Source organism: Molossus molossus, unplaced genomic scaffold, assembly GCF_014108415.1.
Source record: "Molossus molossus isolate mMolMol1 unplaced genomic scaffold, mMolMol1.p scaffold_m16_p_20, whole genome shotgun sequence".
Lineage (NCBI taxonomy): Eukaryota > Metazoa > Chordata > Mammalia > Chiroptera > Molossidae > Molossus > Molossus molossus.
This window is the reverse complement of record NW_023425356.1, coordinates 41,986,440-42,000,873: the sequence shown is the minus strand read 5'-3', so window position 1 is coordinate 42,000,873 and position 14,434 is coordinate 41,986,440. Positions and strand designations below refer to the sequence as shown.

The 14,434-nt window shown below is 48.2% G+C and overlaps 1 protein-coding gene across 1 annotated transcript in view; it reads right to left on the bottom strand.

Annotated features, from left to right (window-relative positions):
• Positions 1-14,434, bottom strand: part of COLGALT2 (collagen beta(1-O)galactosyltransferase 2) — a 74,149-nt gene that overhangs the window by 6,128 nt on the left and 53,587 nt on the right. The window contains exons 7-9 of the mRNA XM_036272598.1: positions 6,138-6,214; positions 2,312-2,418; positions 349-481 (exon numbers count right to left, since the gene is read on the bottom strand). Of these exons, the coding sequence (XP_036128491.1) occupies positions 349-481; positions 2,312-2,418; positions 6,138-6,214 (317 nt within the window). The remainder of the gene's footprint in view (positions 1-348; positions 482-2,311; positions 2,419-6,137; positions 6,215-14,434) is intronic.

Genomic DNA, 14,434 nt, shown 5'->3' with positions numbered 1-14,434 from the left:
CCCAACTCAGCTCAGAGGACTTCTGTGGGACTTCTTGTATGAAATCACTCAATACATGATGACACGCTAGATACATACAAGGCGTTTCTACGAAGAATGAGAAGACATCAACAGAAGTGTGGCCCCAAGAACATGACTACGTCCCCTGTCGTTGTCCCATGTGACACCAAGGCTACCCCTTCTCTTCCTGGCTGGCCTCAGGTCGGAGGGAGGCAATGGCACCTTCCAAGCCCACTTCCAGAACAGTGACGGGTTCACTTTACACCTGGGCCTCGTTCACCTACCTACCAGGTCCCACGGTCCTTCCTCCTCATGACCAAACTTCACATCCAAGAAAGCATCCCTTACCTCTTTCCAGACGGAGTGGTGGCTGAGGAAGCAGCCGATCTCACCCCTGGTCAGAGGCCTGGAGGAGTAGGGGTCTCGATACCCAGGCAGCATCTCTATGTGCAGGGCCTTCAGCTGGCTCGTGTTGAGTGCCCTGCATGACGGAGAACATGTGTGAAGTGAACAGGCTGAGGTGTCCCCACACAGAAGCCAGGAAGGGGGTTCTGCGTGTTCCCTGCAGCCTTTCCACACACGAGCAGGCGGCCCAGGCTTCCCACAGTCCCCTGGGACTCCTGGGTTGACATGTCTTGGGTGCATCAGGAGCTTTGTGAAGACCAGGAGTCTCTCATATTCTGTGCATCCCCCACAGTGCCCAGCACAGTTCTAAGCATCCGTTTTTCGACAACTTTGAAAAAGTGTTTTCCTAGTGAAGGAAAGTGGTTAATAGGAACATTAAACATGGGATGAGGACAGGAATGAATGAGGAAGTGTGTGCATGTCTTTCCTTCGGACCTACATTTTTTTTTTTAAATGGCTAAAAACAAAAATAGCAGAAGGAATCTTGTAAGCAGCAAGAGAGAAGTGACTCACCACATGCAAAGCACCCTTGACCAATAGGGGTATCAACTGTGCCAGGTCCCTTTATATGTGGATTTTTTTTTCAATAAATATGTACAATACTGTAAATGTATTTTCTCAGTAACATTTTCTTATCTCTAGCTTACTTCATTTTAGGAATACTATATATATAGTACATATAGTATATATGCACACATATATATAGTGTTAATCAATTGTTTATGTTATTGGTAAAGCTTCCTGTCAATGCTAGGCTCTTAGTAGTTCAGTTTTGGGAAGTCAAAAGTTATATGTGAATTTTCAACTGCACAGGGGGTCGGTGCCCCTAATCCCCATATTGTTCAAGGCTCGAGTGTATTCTCAGTGACATGAATAGCTGATTCTCATTACAAACCATGGAGGCCACAAGGTCGTAGGCTGACATATACAAGTTTCAGATAAACAAACTTTCAGTATAACAAATACATTTTTAGTATAAGCCCCATGCAATGTCTGGGACTAATTTAACTGGGTGTCCTGCATTTTATGTGGCAACATCACTCAAGAGAACTACCTTGAGGCTTCTTAAATACAGATTACTGGCCCTGCCCTAAGGACCGTGATTCTGCAGTTCTGGGGGGGACTCGGAGAGCTGCCCTCCCCCGCCCCCGGGACTCTGCCGTGGGCTCCAGGCCGCACTTCACGAAACAGCGATGGAATTCTCTAAAGGAGTCATGAGAACTCCCACGACAGCTTCTAGCTGCCCTCCTTAGAGGCATTCATAATCCAAATGAACAAATAACACTGGAATTGCAGCTTCTGCAAAAAGTGTATGCCCTGAAACAGGGCATCAAGTAAAAGGTCAAAGCAAAGCAAAACCAAAGAAAATAACAGCAGCAACAGTAAAAGCCCCCGAAGGCACCTCGCCCGCACCCCGTGTGACCTTCCGGCCACATTCTCGGGAGAGCGCTCAGCCCAGACTGACCATGGCGAGCATGTCAGGCACCGGCACACGCAGACGGTTATGCACTTTTTCCATTAATGTTCTCCAGGATGCCCGAGTTCAGACACTTTGCTCTAACTCGGGCTCTGAATGGAACTCTGAACACATTCTTTCCAATACACTGCAGAAAGCTGGGAACCACCCTAACCATTGAAGAACCCGGGATGGGGCCTCACTTCCGATGTGAGCCTCTAGCGCCCTGCGGACGAGAGCCGGCTGGTCGGTGAGGGGACTGCGGGCCAGTTCTACGTGGGGAAGTTAACGCCTCTGCTATGATGAGTCATAACGTCTCCCCATAGACTGTCAGAAAACCGTGTCTGTACCCCAATGACCACAGATCTCCCCCCCCAGAACTGCTCTCTCAGGTAGGGCACATCCCCTCCAACCCCATCTGCAAGGGTTCAAGAAGAAAACCCAACTCACTTTCCATCCACAGCCTCCACGATCTTGACCTCAATCTCCTGCTCATACAGGGTGCGGAGCATCCGGTCCCTCCTGTCCTTCCTGCGTTTGAGATTGATCATGAAAATCTAACGCGGGGAGAAAAAGACAAGGAGACACAGATCACGCACGTCTTCTCCGAGGCTGCGTGGGAACTCGGGCAAATGTAGCACCAACGCTGTAAAGGTCCAGTTGGAAGAAGTCGTGAAGGCTGTGGTGAAGGGGTGTTTGTGTGTCCTATCAGGTCAGGCGACATGAATCCAAACGGAATCACTTTAGAAACTGAGCCATTTGCAGGGACTACACCCTCCCTGTCTCTCTGAGGCTCGTCGATGAACACGTCTGCTTTGCTTTTGAGACAGAAAAGCTGGAAAAGCTGTTCTTCAGGACGTTAACAGTGACTTGGATCCAAATACAGGCACCGGGGGTAGGAGGCAGCTAGGCAGGTGGTTCAGCTGATCAGCTGACCCGAGTTCCCATCCGGACTGTTATTTACTAGTGTTTGCCTTGGACCAGCTCCTCTGCCTTGGTTTCCTCATTTGGAAAACTGGGATAATAATAGTCCTATCTCATGGGAACCAAAGATTACCTATTATTATAACACATAGCCCCTGTCTAAATGTAAAGGCATTCAGAGAACAAGAAAAAATCTGGTCTTAATACATTTATTTCCCAAGGTTCCAAACTGAATTATCAAGGTCTCCATTTTAGCAGCTTCTGCGTCAAAATTCAACTCCCTGGAAGACAAGAGGATTTTCTGAAAGACGCACAGGACGGAGCCGTGGCCTTGGGGGTAGCCCTTTCGGGAGGCGAGAAGGGAGAAATGGAGAGGCCTCAGCGAAGGCTGAAACGAAGCCCCAGATTTCCACGTGGATCTGCAGGAAGAGCTATAGAGAAGACACCTGCTTGCCCCAGAGACGGGCACGGGCAGCTCGCCCCCCAGGAAGGCTGCGTCCACCCGTGAACCCACTTTAGTCCCTACATTCCCGATGGCTGCCCTGAACACATGCGCACGATGAGGCCACGACAGGAAGGTACAGAAAACAAGGCTGAACTATTCCCAGATTTCAGGAGCCAAAGAAGGACCTAAAGCCTCATGAATGCTGTTACAGGTAGATTAGTATTTGATACAGTCTCTTTGCCACGAGCAGTAATAAACGCACGTTGGAGTTTAGTCCTCCGAGGGAGGGTGGCAGCAGCTGCCAACGAGAAATGATGGGCACACAGCCTGGAAAAGGAGAAACCTACCGGGTAAGTCACCTGACGCCGGCTGCCTCCCGACTGAGCATCGAGATGGCACTTAGGGAGACATTTCATGTTACAGGGTCCAGACCCTCGCTGGTAAAGAGGAAGTTTAACAAACTCAGCTCTCAAGTCCAGGCAGATGAAGACTTCTACGATCCATGCTTTATGGAACTTTGGTTCACATGGTCATTCTGCGTGTGCTTATCAATATGTTATATGATTTACTGGAATAAAAAGCTACACTAACTAATATTTCAACTCTTCCTTACAAAATATTCTCACTTCCATCTATTTATAACTCTCTGGGCAAAGAGACTGGTGGGGGGAGCAAGATGTCCTCTTTAAATAATCATCCACTTGATTTAGGGCAAAGTGAGTCAGGACCGTCATGATTTCATCACCGCCTTTGTTTACCTAACGGGGTATTTTTTTAAAACATAATTTCTGTGGTGACCATCTGCCTCGTTACTTGGGATTTTACAACTTCGTGGGTGGTGTTCTATTTCATTTTCTTCCTGTGCGGAGCCCTCCTGCGATGGGCCGGGCTCCATGCCCCAGTTTTACAGGTATGGAGAGGGCGTTTCTCATGGGCATACGAGGGGCTCCCTGGGGTCGCTCCGGGAGAGCAGAGCCAAAGCAACAGGAAATGAACAGAAATGCAACAAAAAGCTCCCCTCAAATCAGAGACCTCTAGCCTGAGATGACTTCAGGAAATAACAACCCTGTCCCAGTTTCTAGCAGGGCAAGTGCAATAAAACGGCAGCCGCGCAGGGAAAACACAGACAGCACCCTCACGCTCAGTGCACGGTAAACAGAGAAGGAGCCGCTCGGCCAAATGCAACCCAGACACCACGACCGAGCTTTGGAGGGCGGGGAGGGCTGGAACGGCCCAGAAAACCTTTTTCCCCACCATCCTCTCTCTGTTCAGGACAGAGCGATGATTACCCCGGGCTGGGGAAGGTACAGCCCCTGAGCCTGTGTGGGGCATTTTTCAGAAGGCTTCTGGGAGCCACCCAGTCGTCACACCCACATCCAAATGGAAGACCCAAGCTAGATGGTCCTGGTTTGTCCCATTTATTTGCTTTGCTTTGCTCCTCACAGGAATGTGTTTATGGAAGGGAAACGAGCATATAGACAGACACAGGTTCTTTGACCTGGAGGACTAAGGGTCCAGGGCACGGTGTGGACCAACATCTCTGCAGCCCTGATGGTTTTCAAACTCTGTTTATACTTTAACTCCTCTCTCCCCCACTTAAAATCACCACGTCTCACTCTGCCCTGTGTGGGAACAGCATGCATGCTGCTAACTCTTTCCACTTAATATTCATGAAACGTTTCTTCCCATCCTGGAAGTGTAGCCCCTAAATCAGTTTTATAGACGAAGCCCCAGTCCTCAGTGCCAGCAGCTCTTTGAGATGACTGTACTGGGGCCCTGGCCGGTTTGGCTCAGCGGTTAGAGCGTCGGCCTGCGGTCCAGAGAGACCCGGGTTCGGTTCCCGCTAAGGGCGCGTACCTCGGTTGCAGTTTGTCCCCGGCCCTGGTCGGTTGTGCGGGTGGCAACCACTCGATGTGTCCCTTTCACGTCGATGTTTCTCTCTCTCTCTCTCTCTCCCTCCCACTCTATCTGAACAAAATATGGAGAAAATGTCCTCGGGTGAGGATTAAAAAAAAAAGAGATGACTGTACTTGGGAACACGCACATGACACAGGGTGATACGTAAGGAATTCCTTCAACGGAGCACTGGCCATGGGCGCAGAGCAGAGCTAAGCTTGGCCTCTGACTGGCTTCCTGATGTACTTCATTCTTACACAACTGAAACCAAGGATAAACATGGCCCTCAGAGAGCTGTTACGTAGTTCTTGCCTGCAGAAAGGCAGAATTCAGAACAGTGTCTTTGTTCTCTTTTTATTTGTCCTCTAAACCCAACCCTCCAAACCTTTCCCCATAAAGAACAGCAGAGAAAACTTAGAGTGCAGAGGGACCAGCACAGTTTCCCCCCACTCAGGGTCAAGGTCAAGTCCTCTGATACCGACAACGTATATCCTCTTTACCTCACCCTCAGATCTTTTTTTTTTTTTAAATAATTTTTCTTTATTGATTTTAGAGAGAGAGGAAGGGAGAGAGAGAGAGATACTGATGAGAGAGAACATCGATTGCTGCCTCCTGCGTGCCCCCCACTGGGGATCGGGCCCACAACCTGGGCATGTGCCCTGACCGGGAATCGAACTGGCGACCTCTTGGTGAATGGGTCGATGCTCGACCACTGAGCCACCCCAGCTGGGCTACCCTTAAATCTTGATAAAAAGGTTGATAAAATATGGCAATATTTTAGAGAAAAGATAGAATTCACTTTCACTACTAAATAGCAACTTCTTTCCAACTCAAGGACAATGCTCCTTTTTTAAGATAAGAAAACGGAGGCACAACAAAAACCAAGTAATTTTTCCCAAGACCTCGTGCCTTAGCCTCAGCCACGCCAGTCTTGCTGGCCGTCAGACACATGCTCGGGCATGCTACACACTTGCGCAGACGTGCACACACACACACAGACTCCTTTCCTACCTCATCGAATCCCATCTTGTCTGGGTACTTAGGGACAAGTGAGACAAACTGGGAGGGTTCCATTGGAGGACGATCAACTGGAAGACACAAGAAACAGGCAGAGTGCTTTGTTAGTGCAAGTCAGGGGACAGAGCCGCATCCACGCACCTGGCCTCCACCTGCGTGTCGGGGGCAGGGACCCCGCTCATCCATTCCCCAGGATGAGTGGCTACACGAGAAACCTGTGGGCCGGGCGCTGGTTTTGAGGGCACTTGTTTATATGCAGATTGTAGGATTTGCTCCATTTCCCTTAAGACTTATTGCCGGAGCCCCTGCGAGGTAGTTTAGGGCAATGGTTAAGGGTGAGGGCTGGGCGGTCAGGTGGCTGAGGTCCAGACCTGGGTCTGTGAAGGTCTGAACAGGTAGGTGACTTCGCTAAGCCCCTTTCTTCAAGTGTAAAATGGGGATAATAAAAGTGTACCTTTTAGGAGGTTACAGAATCTAAATGATATCACCGTGCCAAGCACGAACCACAGTAAATAAACAATAAATACTCCATAACTCTTAGCCCTTGATAGCCTACTGTGGCTCATGGTGAAAGAGCTCAGAAATAGGCCAGACTTACTCCGAATGATGCTTTTGCTACACAGTTAAAATGGTCAAAGCCTAGGACTATTTTTATCCCAGCTGGGCAGGTTTGGCTACAGGTACACAAAAGGTCCTTTATTTTAATACAAACTCAGCTCTGAGGACCAGCCCACCTCCCAGAACTTGGAACAGGGCTAACGAGGAAGTTTCCAGATGGAAGGGACATCACATCTTACGTCATGAAAGTTTTATTTGATACACCAACACAATCTACCTTTAAAAACGATATATTTTTAAAGTCGAGAGCCATGTTGATTAAAAAACCTGAGGTCTTGAAGGTTCTTGGTATTGCACAAATTCAAAATACTCATTTGCTTTTTCTGAAAGAGATAACCCAAAGGCAATGCAGAATGAAAGCCAGCAAGTGGGCTGTTGGAAGATCTATGGGTGACAGCCACTCTGGTCCACCGGTGTCCGTTCTCCTCTCTTCCAGGAGTGTCACAGGGGAGCAGTTCCTCAACCTGGAAGTTGGTCATGACCACCTGAGTTCCCGCCACTCCGCTCTCCAAACCCTCTCCCACCCCCCACCCAGCCCCGCCACCATGATCCCAGTAGCGTGTTGATACGGAGAAGCCACACATTTGAAACAGCCCAGAACGATGTCCCAGCACCTGCCGGCCGCTGCCCAGGAAGGGCACCAGACCACGGCAGACTTCGCATGGACAGAAGTAAGCCATTGCGGTATTACACCCGGGGGATTTGGGCACCGTGTGACACACCAGCATAATTGGCCTCATCCTGACAGATACTGCCCAAAGGGCATCATTTCCTTAACTTACCCTTCACTGGGATATAAAGAGAAGGCAGGACATCGGTTTCACTTATGATCAAACAATGTAAAGTTCTATAAGATAGCGATAGTTCTTTAAGATAGTTCGATAAGTTTCCTAAGCCAAACATCAGAGCTGGGCTCATGACATCAACCCCGAGACTTACAGTCTTATTCCTGTGCGTACACAGAGCAGATGTTTCTGTTTCCACTAGCAACCCAGAATGTTTTGGTCCTTTCTGCTCCACCCACCTCCTCATTGGTTACTTTTAAAATCAACAAATATTTATTGAGGGTCCACCATGCACAGGGTTAGATTTTTAAGAGAAAGAAACGGAACATACAGACTCCTTCTTGTTTTACTGTTGTTTGAGGAGATGTCTAGCTGCCCTCCGTGGGCCTGAGACTCGGGGGGGGGGGTTCTTTTTTGGGTCCCCTTTCCACACTCGTGGTCTTTGTTTGGCACTCGCATGGCCTGTGTGGCTTCAAGGTGTCTGCCAAACAGACTGCTTTTAGCCACTTTGCTTCCATCAAACATGGGCGTTCATAGGAGAAGTGTCCCCAAAAAGCCCAAAGAGGCCGGCTCATGGAAACCACCATTGAGAAATATGCCTGGGCTTTTCCACAGACGGCAGAGAGCTATGGCATAGGGAAACTAGGGCATGGTACGAGTTGGGCCTAAGAAACGTATTTAAAGGGTAGGTATAGCCCAGCTTCTGTTTGGGGTCATTTCTGACTCCATCACTCATAACGTATCCAGTCCCTCCATGAAACCCTCCTGATACATGTTCCCTCCCTGGACCACCATTTGTGTTTCATTGGCTCCTGGATAGTTTCAGGATCTTGGAATAATAATAGCTATTGTTGCAGAGTTCTTGCTACTCTTTGGCATACGTAATTACACTTATTAGTCTTCAAAACATGCACCATGGGATAGGTATGAGTGTCCTTATTTTGACAGAGAAGGAAACCAAGGCTTAAATAACTTGCCCAAGGTCACCGAGCTGATAGAACTGATAGCGGAACCGAGGCCTGATTCCTGCATCTGAACCCTTAACCCCCAAGCTCTACCCTGCCCCCAAAGCTAGTCCTTGGAAGCCGCTGGGGTCAAGTTAGCCTTGGGCAACTGGCCTGGGTTCATAATAGCTCAGTTAGCTCAGCCCTTGCTCCTAGGTGACTCCCACTTACTGCTTTTTCCATGATCTACACTGGAGCACCCACCAGCCAGCATGCCACGTACCAGCCAAGTCATGCTCGGAAAAGTATCCGAGAAACTGTGCGAGGGCCAGATCCTAACACTTCCCTGTAGCTTCTCCTGAGCTTCCATTGCTCCAGCTACCGCCCCACCTCAGGCCCTCACTCACCATGTTTGGGGTGTTCTGACACTTTCCAAACACTCATGTGCTCTTACTCTTGCCTCGTTCTACCTCGTTGTGCACACGTTGTCAAAGTAATTTTCTTCCACAAAAACAGCTCTGTTCTTGACCCCAACATTCAAGTATTTTATAATTGGTTTAGAGCTTTCATAGTCACCACATCATTTTATAGCTTTGCTTTTATTGTTGTTTGAGTAGAGATGAAGAAATTGAGACCCACCCAGATGTAGACTTGCCCAAGGTCAAAGAGTAAGTGATGGGTGGAGCTGGAATTCAGTTTTAGACCTTAGGACTTCAGATCCAATATTCTTTTTTATTTTATTTTATTTTAAGATATTTTTTTTACTGATTTTGGAAGAGACAGGAAGGGAGAGGGAGAGAGAGAGAGTAACATCAATGTGAGAGCAAGATATCCATTGGCTGCCTCCTGCATGTCCCCGGCTGAGGATCAAGCCCCCAACCCAGGCATGTGCCCTGACCCATCAACTGGCGACCTACCACTGCACAGGATGACGCCCAACCAGCTGAGCCACACCGGCCAGGGCAGATCCAATATTCTTAATAATCTTTACATGACATTCTATCAGAATGTCATTGCTGAGAATGGGCACCTAAGATTTCCATCGTCTCAAGCTCTGATTTGCAAGAGCACACTCCTCATGCCTCATGCCCATTTACTTCCACCATTTCTATAAGACCCAGCTTCTTGTCACTCATCCCCATATTCATACAGGAAGCATATGCACAAAAGTGTGCAGCTCCTAATGTACTGAATGAGTGAGTACATGAAGAGCAATGGGCACAGTTAATAAGTGTTATCCATTGTTCTTATACCCCAGCTCCCACCCACCCAAACCCTTCCACTCTGATCTCTGGAGCCCCAGTCTGCACTTCATAAACTCTCTGACATGTTCAGGCCCTTTACTTTTTCTGAATGTCTCTTCACTGTTTTGTTTTCATTAAAACTTGGCTTTCTTTGGAAGACACTGACTCCTGTTCAGCTGTCAGAGTGGAAGGTGATTTTTCTCATATCCCCCAGCTCACTCCAAACTTGTTCTCCTTCATCCTTAAAAACTCCCAGCTTCTTTGATGCATGTTTCCACACCATCTACCACCTCATCAGGCCCCTTTGGCCACTGATGACTATGGCCTCTGGCTCACGGTCTCACTGCCATCATTCCCAGAATCCTCAGCACCCATGTGGTGATCCATCTAACAGCCCGTTGGCTTCTGGGTCCTAGATCTTAGCACCAACGATCATTCTTCAGTGACCCACTGCCATGCCTGCACCCATGACGCCCTTCATGACGTTGCTTCCATTGGTCCCCAACCTAGATCTCGTGGTCTAGCACTCTAACCATTCCTTGCAAAGACTCTTGAATCTCTCTCATTGATCTGGTTTGGTAAAACCCCAATCCTGGTTAAACTCAATTGTCCACTTATTCCGCACCAAGAAAAATACCACAAGAGAAATTCACACAGTTGTTCTGACTGAGTCATTTCAACGCTACAACCACAGATATGAAATTGGCACTCAGCACTGCCAAATGATGCAACTATGTACTTCCAGAGTAAATTTACTTTCTTATTCTCTGAGAGATCTATTTTATGCCTTTTTCTCTCTCCTGAAATCTCCAACATCTCTCTCAAGCTGATGATTGGACTACATATGTCATAGAGAAAATATTCCAAGTCAAATTAGACTCGACTTTTCCTTTGACCTCAAGTTTACAAAGTCAGATGCATTTGTGTCCACACATTCTGACTTCTACACATTGGCTACAGTGGGAAAAGCATCCCTGTTCCTGTCTAGGACAACCTCTCCAGTGTTGTCCTGGGTTAGGTGCCTCTTGTTTTCTCAAGGACTTCAGCCTCACAATCATCTTCTTTTTACATCATCAAGTTCTCCTCATATGTTGCATCCTTCTCTGTAGCATACCAACATGCCAAAATCCTCTCTTAAAAAATAACACACAAGCCTGGCCGGTGTGGCTCATGGGTTGGGCGTTGACCCATGCACCAAGAGGTCACTGGTTCATTCCTGATCAGGGCACATGCCCAGGTTGCAGGCCCCTTCCCCTGTGGGGGGCACGCAGGAGGCGGCCAATTGATGTTCTCTCTCATTGATGTTTCCATCTCTCTCTCTCCCTCTCCCTTCTGCTCTAAAATCAATACAGAAAAAATATTTTAAAAAAAGAACACACACACACACACACACACACACACACACAACCTCTGCCTTGATCTCTCACTACCTTCCGGCCACGATCCTAGCCCTCTATTCTCTATCCCAATCCGAGTCCACTTTCTCATCCCACACTGTCCTCTCTTCAGCCCACTCCAATGGGCTTGGTCCCCATCCTTGCCTTGAAGTGGCTCTCCTCAAGGTCATCACAGATCTCTATCTTGAGAACAAATGATCAATTCCCTATCTTCATTTTACTTGACTTCTCAGCAGCTTCTGGCTTCTTCTTGAATACTTCTCAGTTTTTCCTTCCAGCTTTCTGGCCGTTCATCTCCCCCAGGGATCTGTCCTCCTCCCTTTCCTCTTCTTCGTCGATGTTCTGTTACTAAACAAGTTCACTCTGTTCCATGGCTTCAAATATCCTTGTAATGCTAATGACCTCAAATGTCTGTCTCCAGCGGGAGTCTCCCCCTGAACTCCGGACACATAGAGCCAAGTATCTCTTAATCTTTCCATTAGGATGTTCAATAAATATCTTAAATTTACATCACCAAACTTTTCTCCTCAAATCCTTTCCCACGAAGCCTTTCATTAAATGGTATACCAGGCCCAAATCCTGGAGTCATCCTTGATTCCTTTTTTCCCTCATAGACTGCATCCAGGTCTCTGTAAGTCCTGTTGGTTCTACCACCAAAATGTATCTTTTTTTTTTTTATCCTCACCCAAGGACTTTTTTCCATTTTTTGTTCAGGTAGAGTGGGAGGGAAAGAAGGGAAGAGAGAGAGAGAGAGAGAGAGAGAGAGAGAGAGAGAGAGAGAGAAACATCGGCGTGAAAGGGACACATCGAGTGGCTGCCACCCGCACAACCAACCAGGGCCGGGGACAAACTGCAACCGAGGTATATGCCCTTAGAGGGAACCGAACCCGGGTCTCTCTGGACCGCAGGCTGACGCTCTAATTGCTGAGCCAAACCGGCCAGGGCCCAAAATATATCCTAAATCTACCTGCCTCTCGTCACCTCCCTGCTACAGCCTGCATCCGAACCACCATCACCTCTCACTACGAGATGCTGGACCCCTACACTGTGTCCATACCAGAGTCTGAGCGATCTGTCTAATGCACAAACCACATCATGCCATTCCCCCTCCCCCCTTCCACATGCAATCCCATGACTCTTAGATCAAAATCCAAATTCCTCACTGTGGCCAAAAGACTGCATGATCTGGACACCTCTTCCTCCATCACCCCATCTTCTACTCCACTCCTCTTTCTCCAGCCACGTTGGCCTTCTGTTCCCGGAGCACCTGAAGCTCTCTTCACAGCCTCTGCACGTGCTGTTGTTCGGCTCCAGACACTCTTCCCCGGACCCTCGTGTGGCTGATTCCCGGACACTGTCCATCTCTCTGTGTTGGAATGCAGACGCCTCCCTCGATGGAGGGGCCTTGGCTGACTTTGTTTGCCGCTCTATCCCCAGCCTCTTGAACAAGCTAGGGAACATAGTAAGTGTTTAATAAATACTTGCAGCCCGATTCTCTCTTGCAAAACTCTCCCGGGCTCCCCACTGCTTTTGAGAGGGGCATTCTGCTTTAGCTGGGCATTCAAGGACCACGACAGAGGAGCCATCCCGACCCTCACACTTTATTTACTTCTGCTGTGTAGAACCAACTCTCTTCCAGGGTGAGAATGGTTTTTGGTCAATACCTTCCCTCAGTTCACATCCGCTACATGTAGTGCCCTCAGCCTATCACTCCTTCCGTTTCAATGCACGCTGCTGCCAGGGCTCAGCTTCAGACCCGCCAGGACCTCACGCCCCCCCAGATCGCCCCCCCCCCCCCCGGCACCCTCTCCCTGTTCCTACTGCCCCGTCTGCTCCTTTCACAGTGCCCTACACTGCATCCGAGTCTGTTTGTCTGCCTTGTCTCCCCGGTTAAAGATACACACCCGAAACAGAGAGTTGGTTAGAAGAGTTTTAACCCCAGCACCCTCACAGCGACGATACACTGTAGGTGGCGTTCAGAGCTTGCCCACGAATATACCGTCTGCCCTGGGCTTCCCTCGATACAGTCCGTCGGCAGCTACTTGTTTAGTGCCCGCTGGGTTCCAAGGGTTGTGCCAAGTGCTTCTAACATCTAGGTCATCTTTCCTGAGGACTTGGCAGATCTGACTTCATTAGCAGCATACTTCTATCAATCCTCCACGGACCTCCAGCCAGTATTTCTGTTCTATCACCCTCAAAGGGTTATTTTCCCATGATTTTCTCCTTCCGATTGTGTTCTCTTTTAAAATTCAGAGTCTGAAATTTTAACCAAACTACAACTAGAAAAAGTAAATACAAGAATCAAATAAAATGCCATACAGAAGGTGCTGGGAACCAGCATTCTCGGTTCGCCTCTTCCTCCTGCTCCCACTATACTTCTCTGACCCTCAGAGCGACCGTCCAAAATTCAGATTTCAACCTGACATCTTTCCGCTCATATCCCCTCCCATGCTCTCCTCCCTTCAGCAAAAGTCCAAACACCTTCTCATACATCAGAGGTCGTTCCGGCTAGGCTCACTTCCTGCCCACTGCCCACATACACACCCCCATGCCCTAGTGAGGAATAACTGGATTTCTTAGATCCTGCGTGAACATGCAGCGCAAACATTGCCTCCTTTGGGAAGCCATTTCCAACACCCTTCCCTGGGCAGGGAGGATCTGCAACTTTCTCCCGTAGCCACTGTACAGTCTGTCTGACAATTAGTGTAGCTGCTGATTATTGAGCATCGACTAATCCTGCCATCATGTAGACTCGGAGGCAATAACAACACAGCAGGTAAGGACCCGAGCTTTGGAGACAGCAAGACGTTCAAACCCAAGATGTCATTTGTTTAGCAGAAGGACCCGGGGCAAGTTACTGAAACTCTCTCTGTCACAATTTCTTCATCTTTAATACAGGGATAACAAAACCGCTTTCACTGATGTGTGGTAAGGATTAATGAGACATTGTACAAAACAAAAACAAAAACGCTTACTGTGGTATCTGATACATCATAAGCTATTGTTAAGTTGAAGTCATAATTATTGTTGTTGTTATTAGACATTTTATGTATATAATGGAGAATCTTCCCCCAAACTCTACACTTTTCATCATCCCCATTGGACAACTGAAGAGGTTAGGTTACTTACCCAAAGTCATGTAATGAGAAAAGAGCAAACAGAGTTTAGATCCCACCGCAAAGCACCACGACAGCCCTATGACACTGTGAAATGCGTGTGCTGTGTACCCAGCTCTCCACTGGGACGGGATGCTCTCTGAGGGCAAAGACTTTCTCATATTCATGTTTCACATTAGGAAAAGTT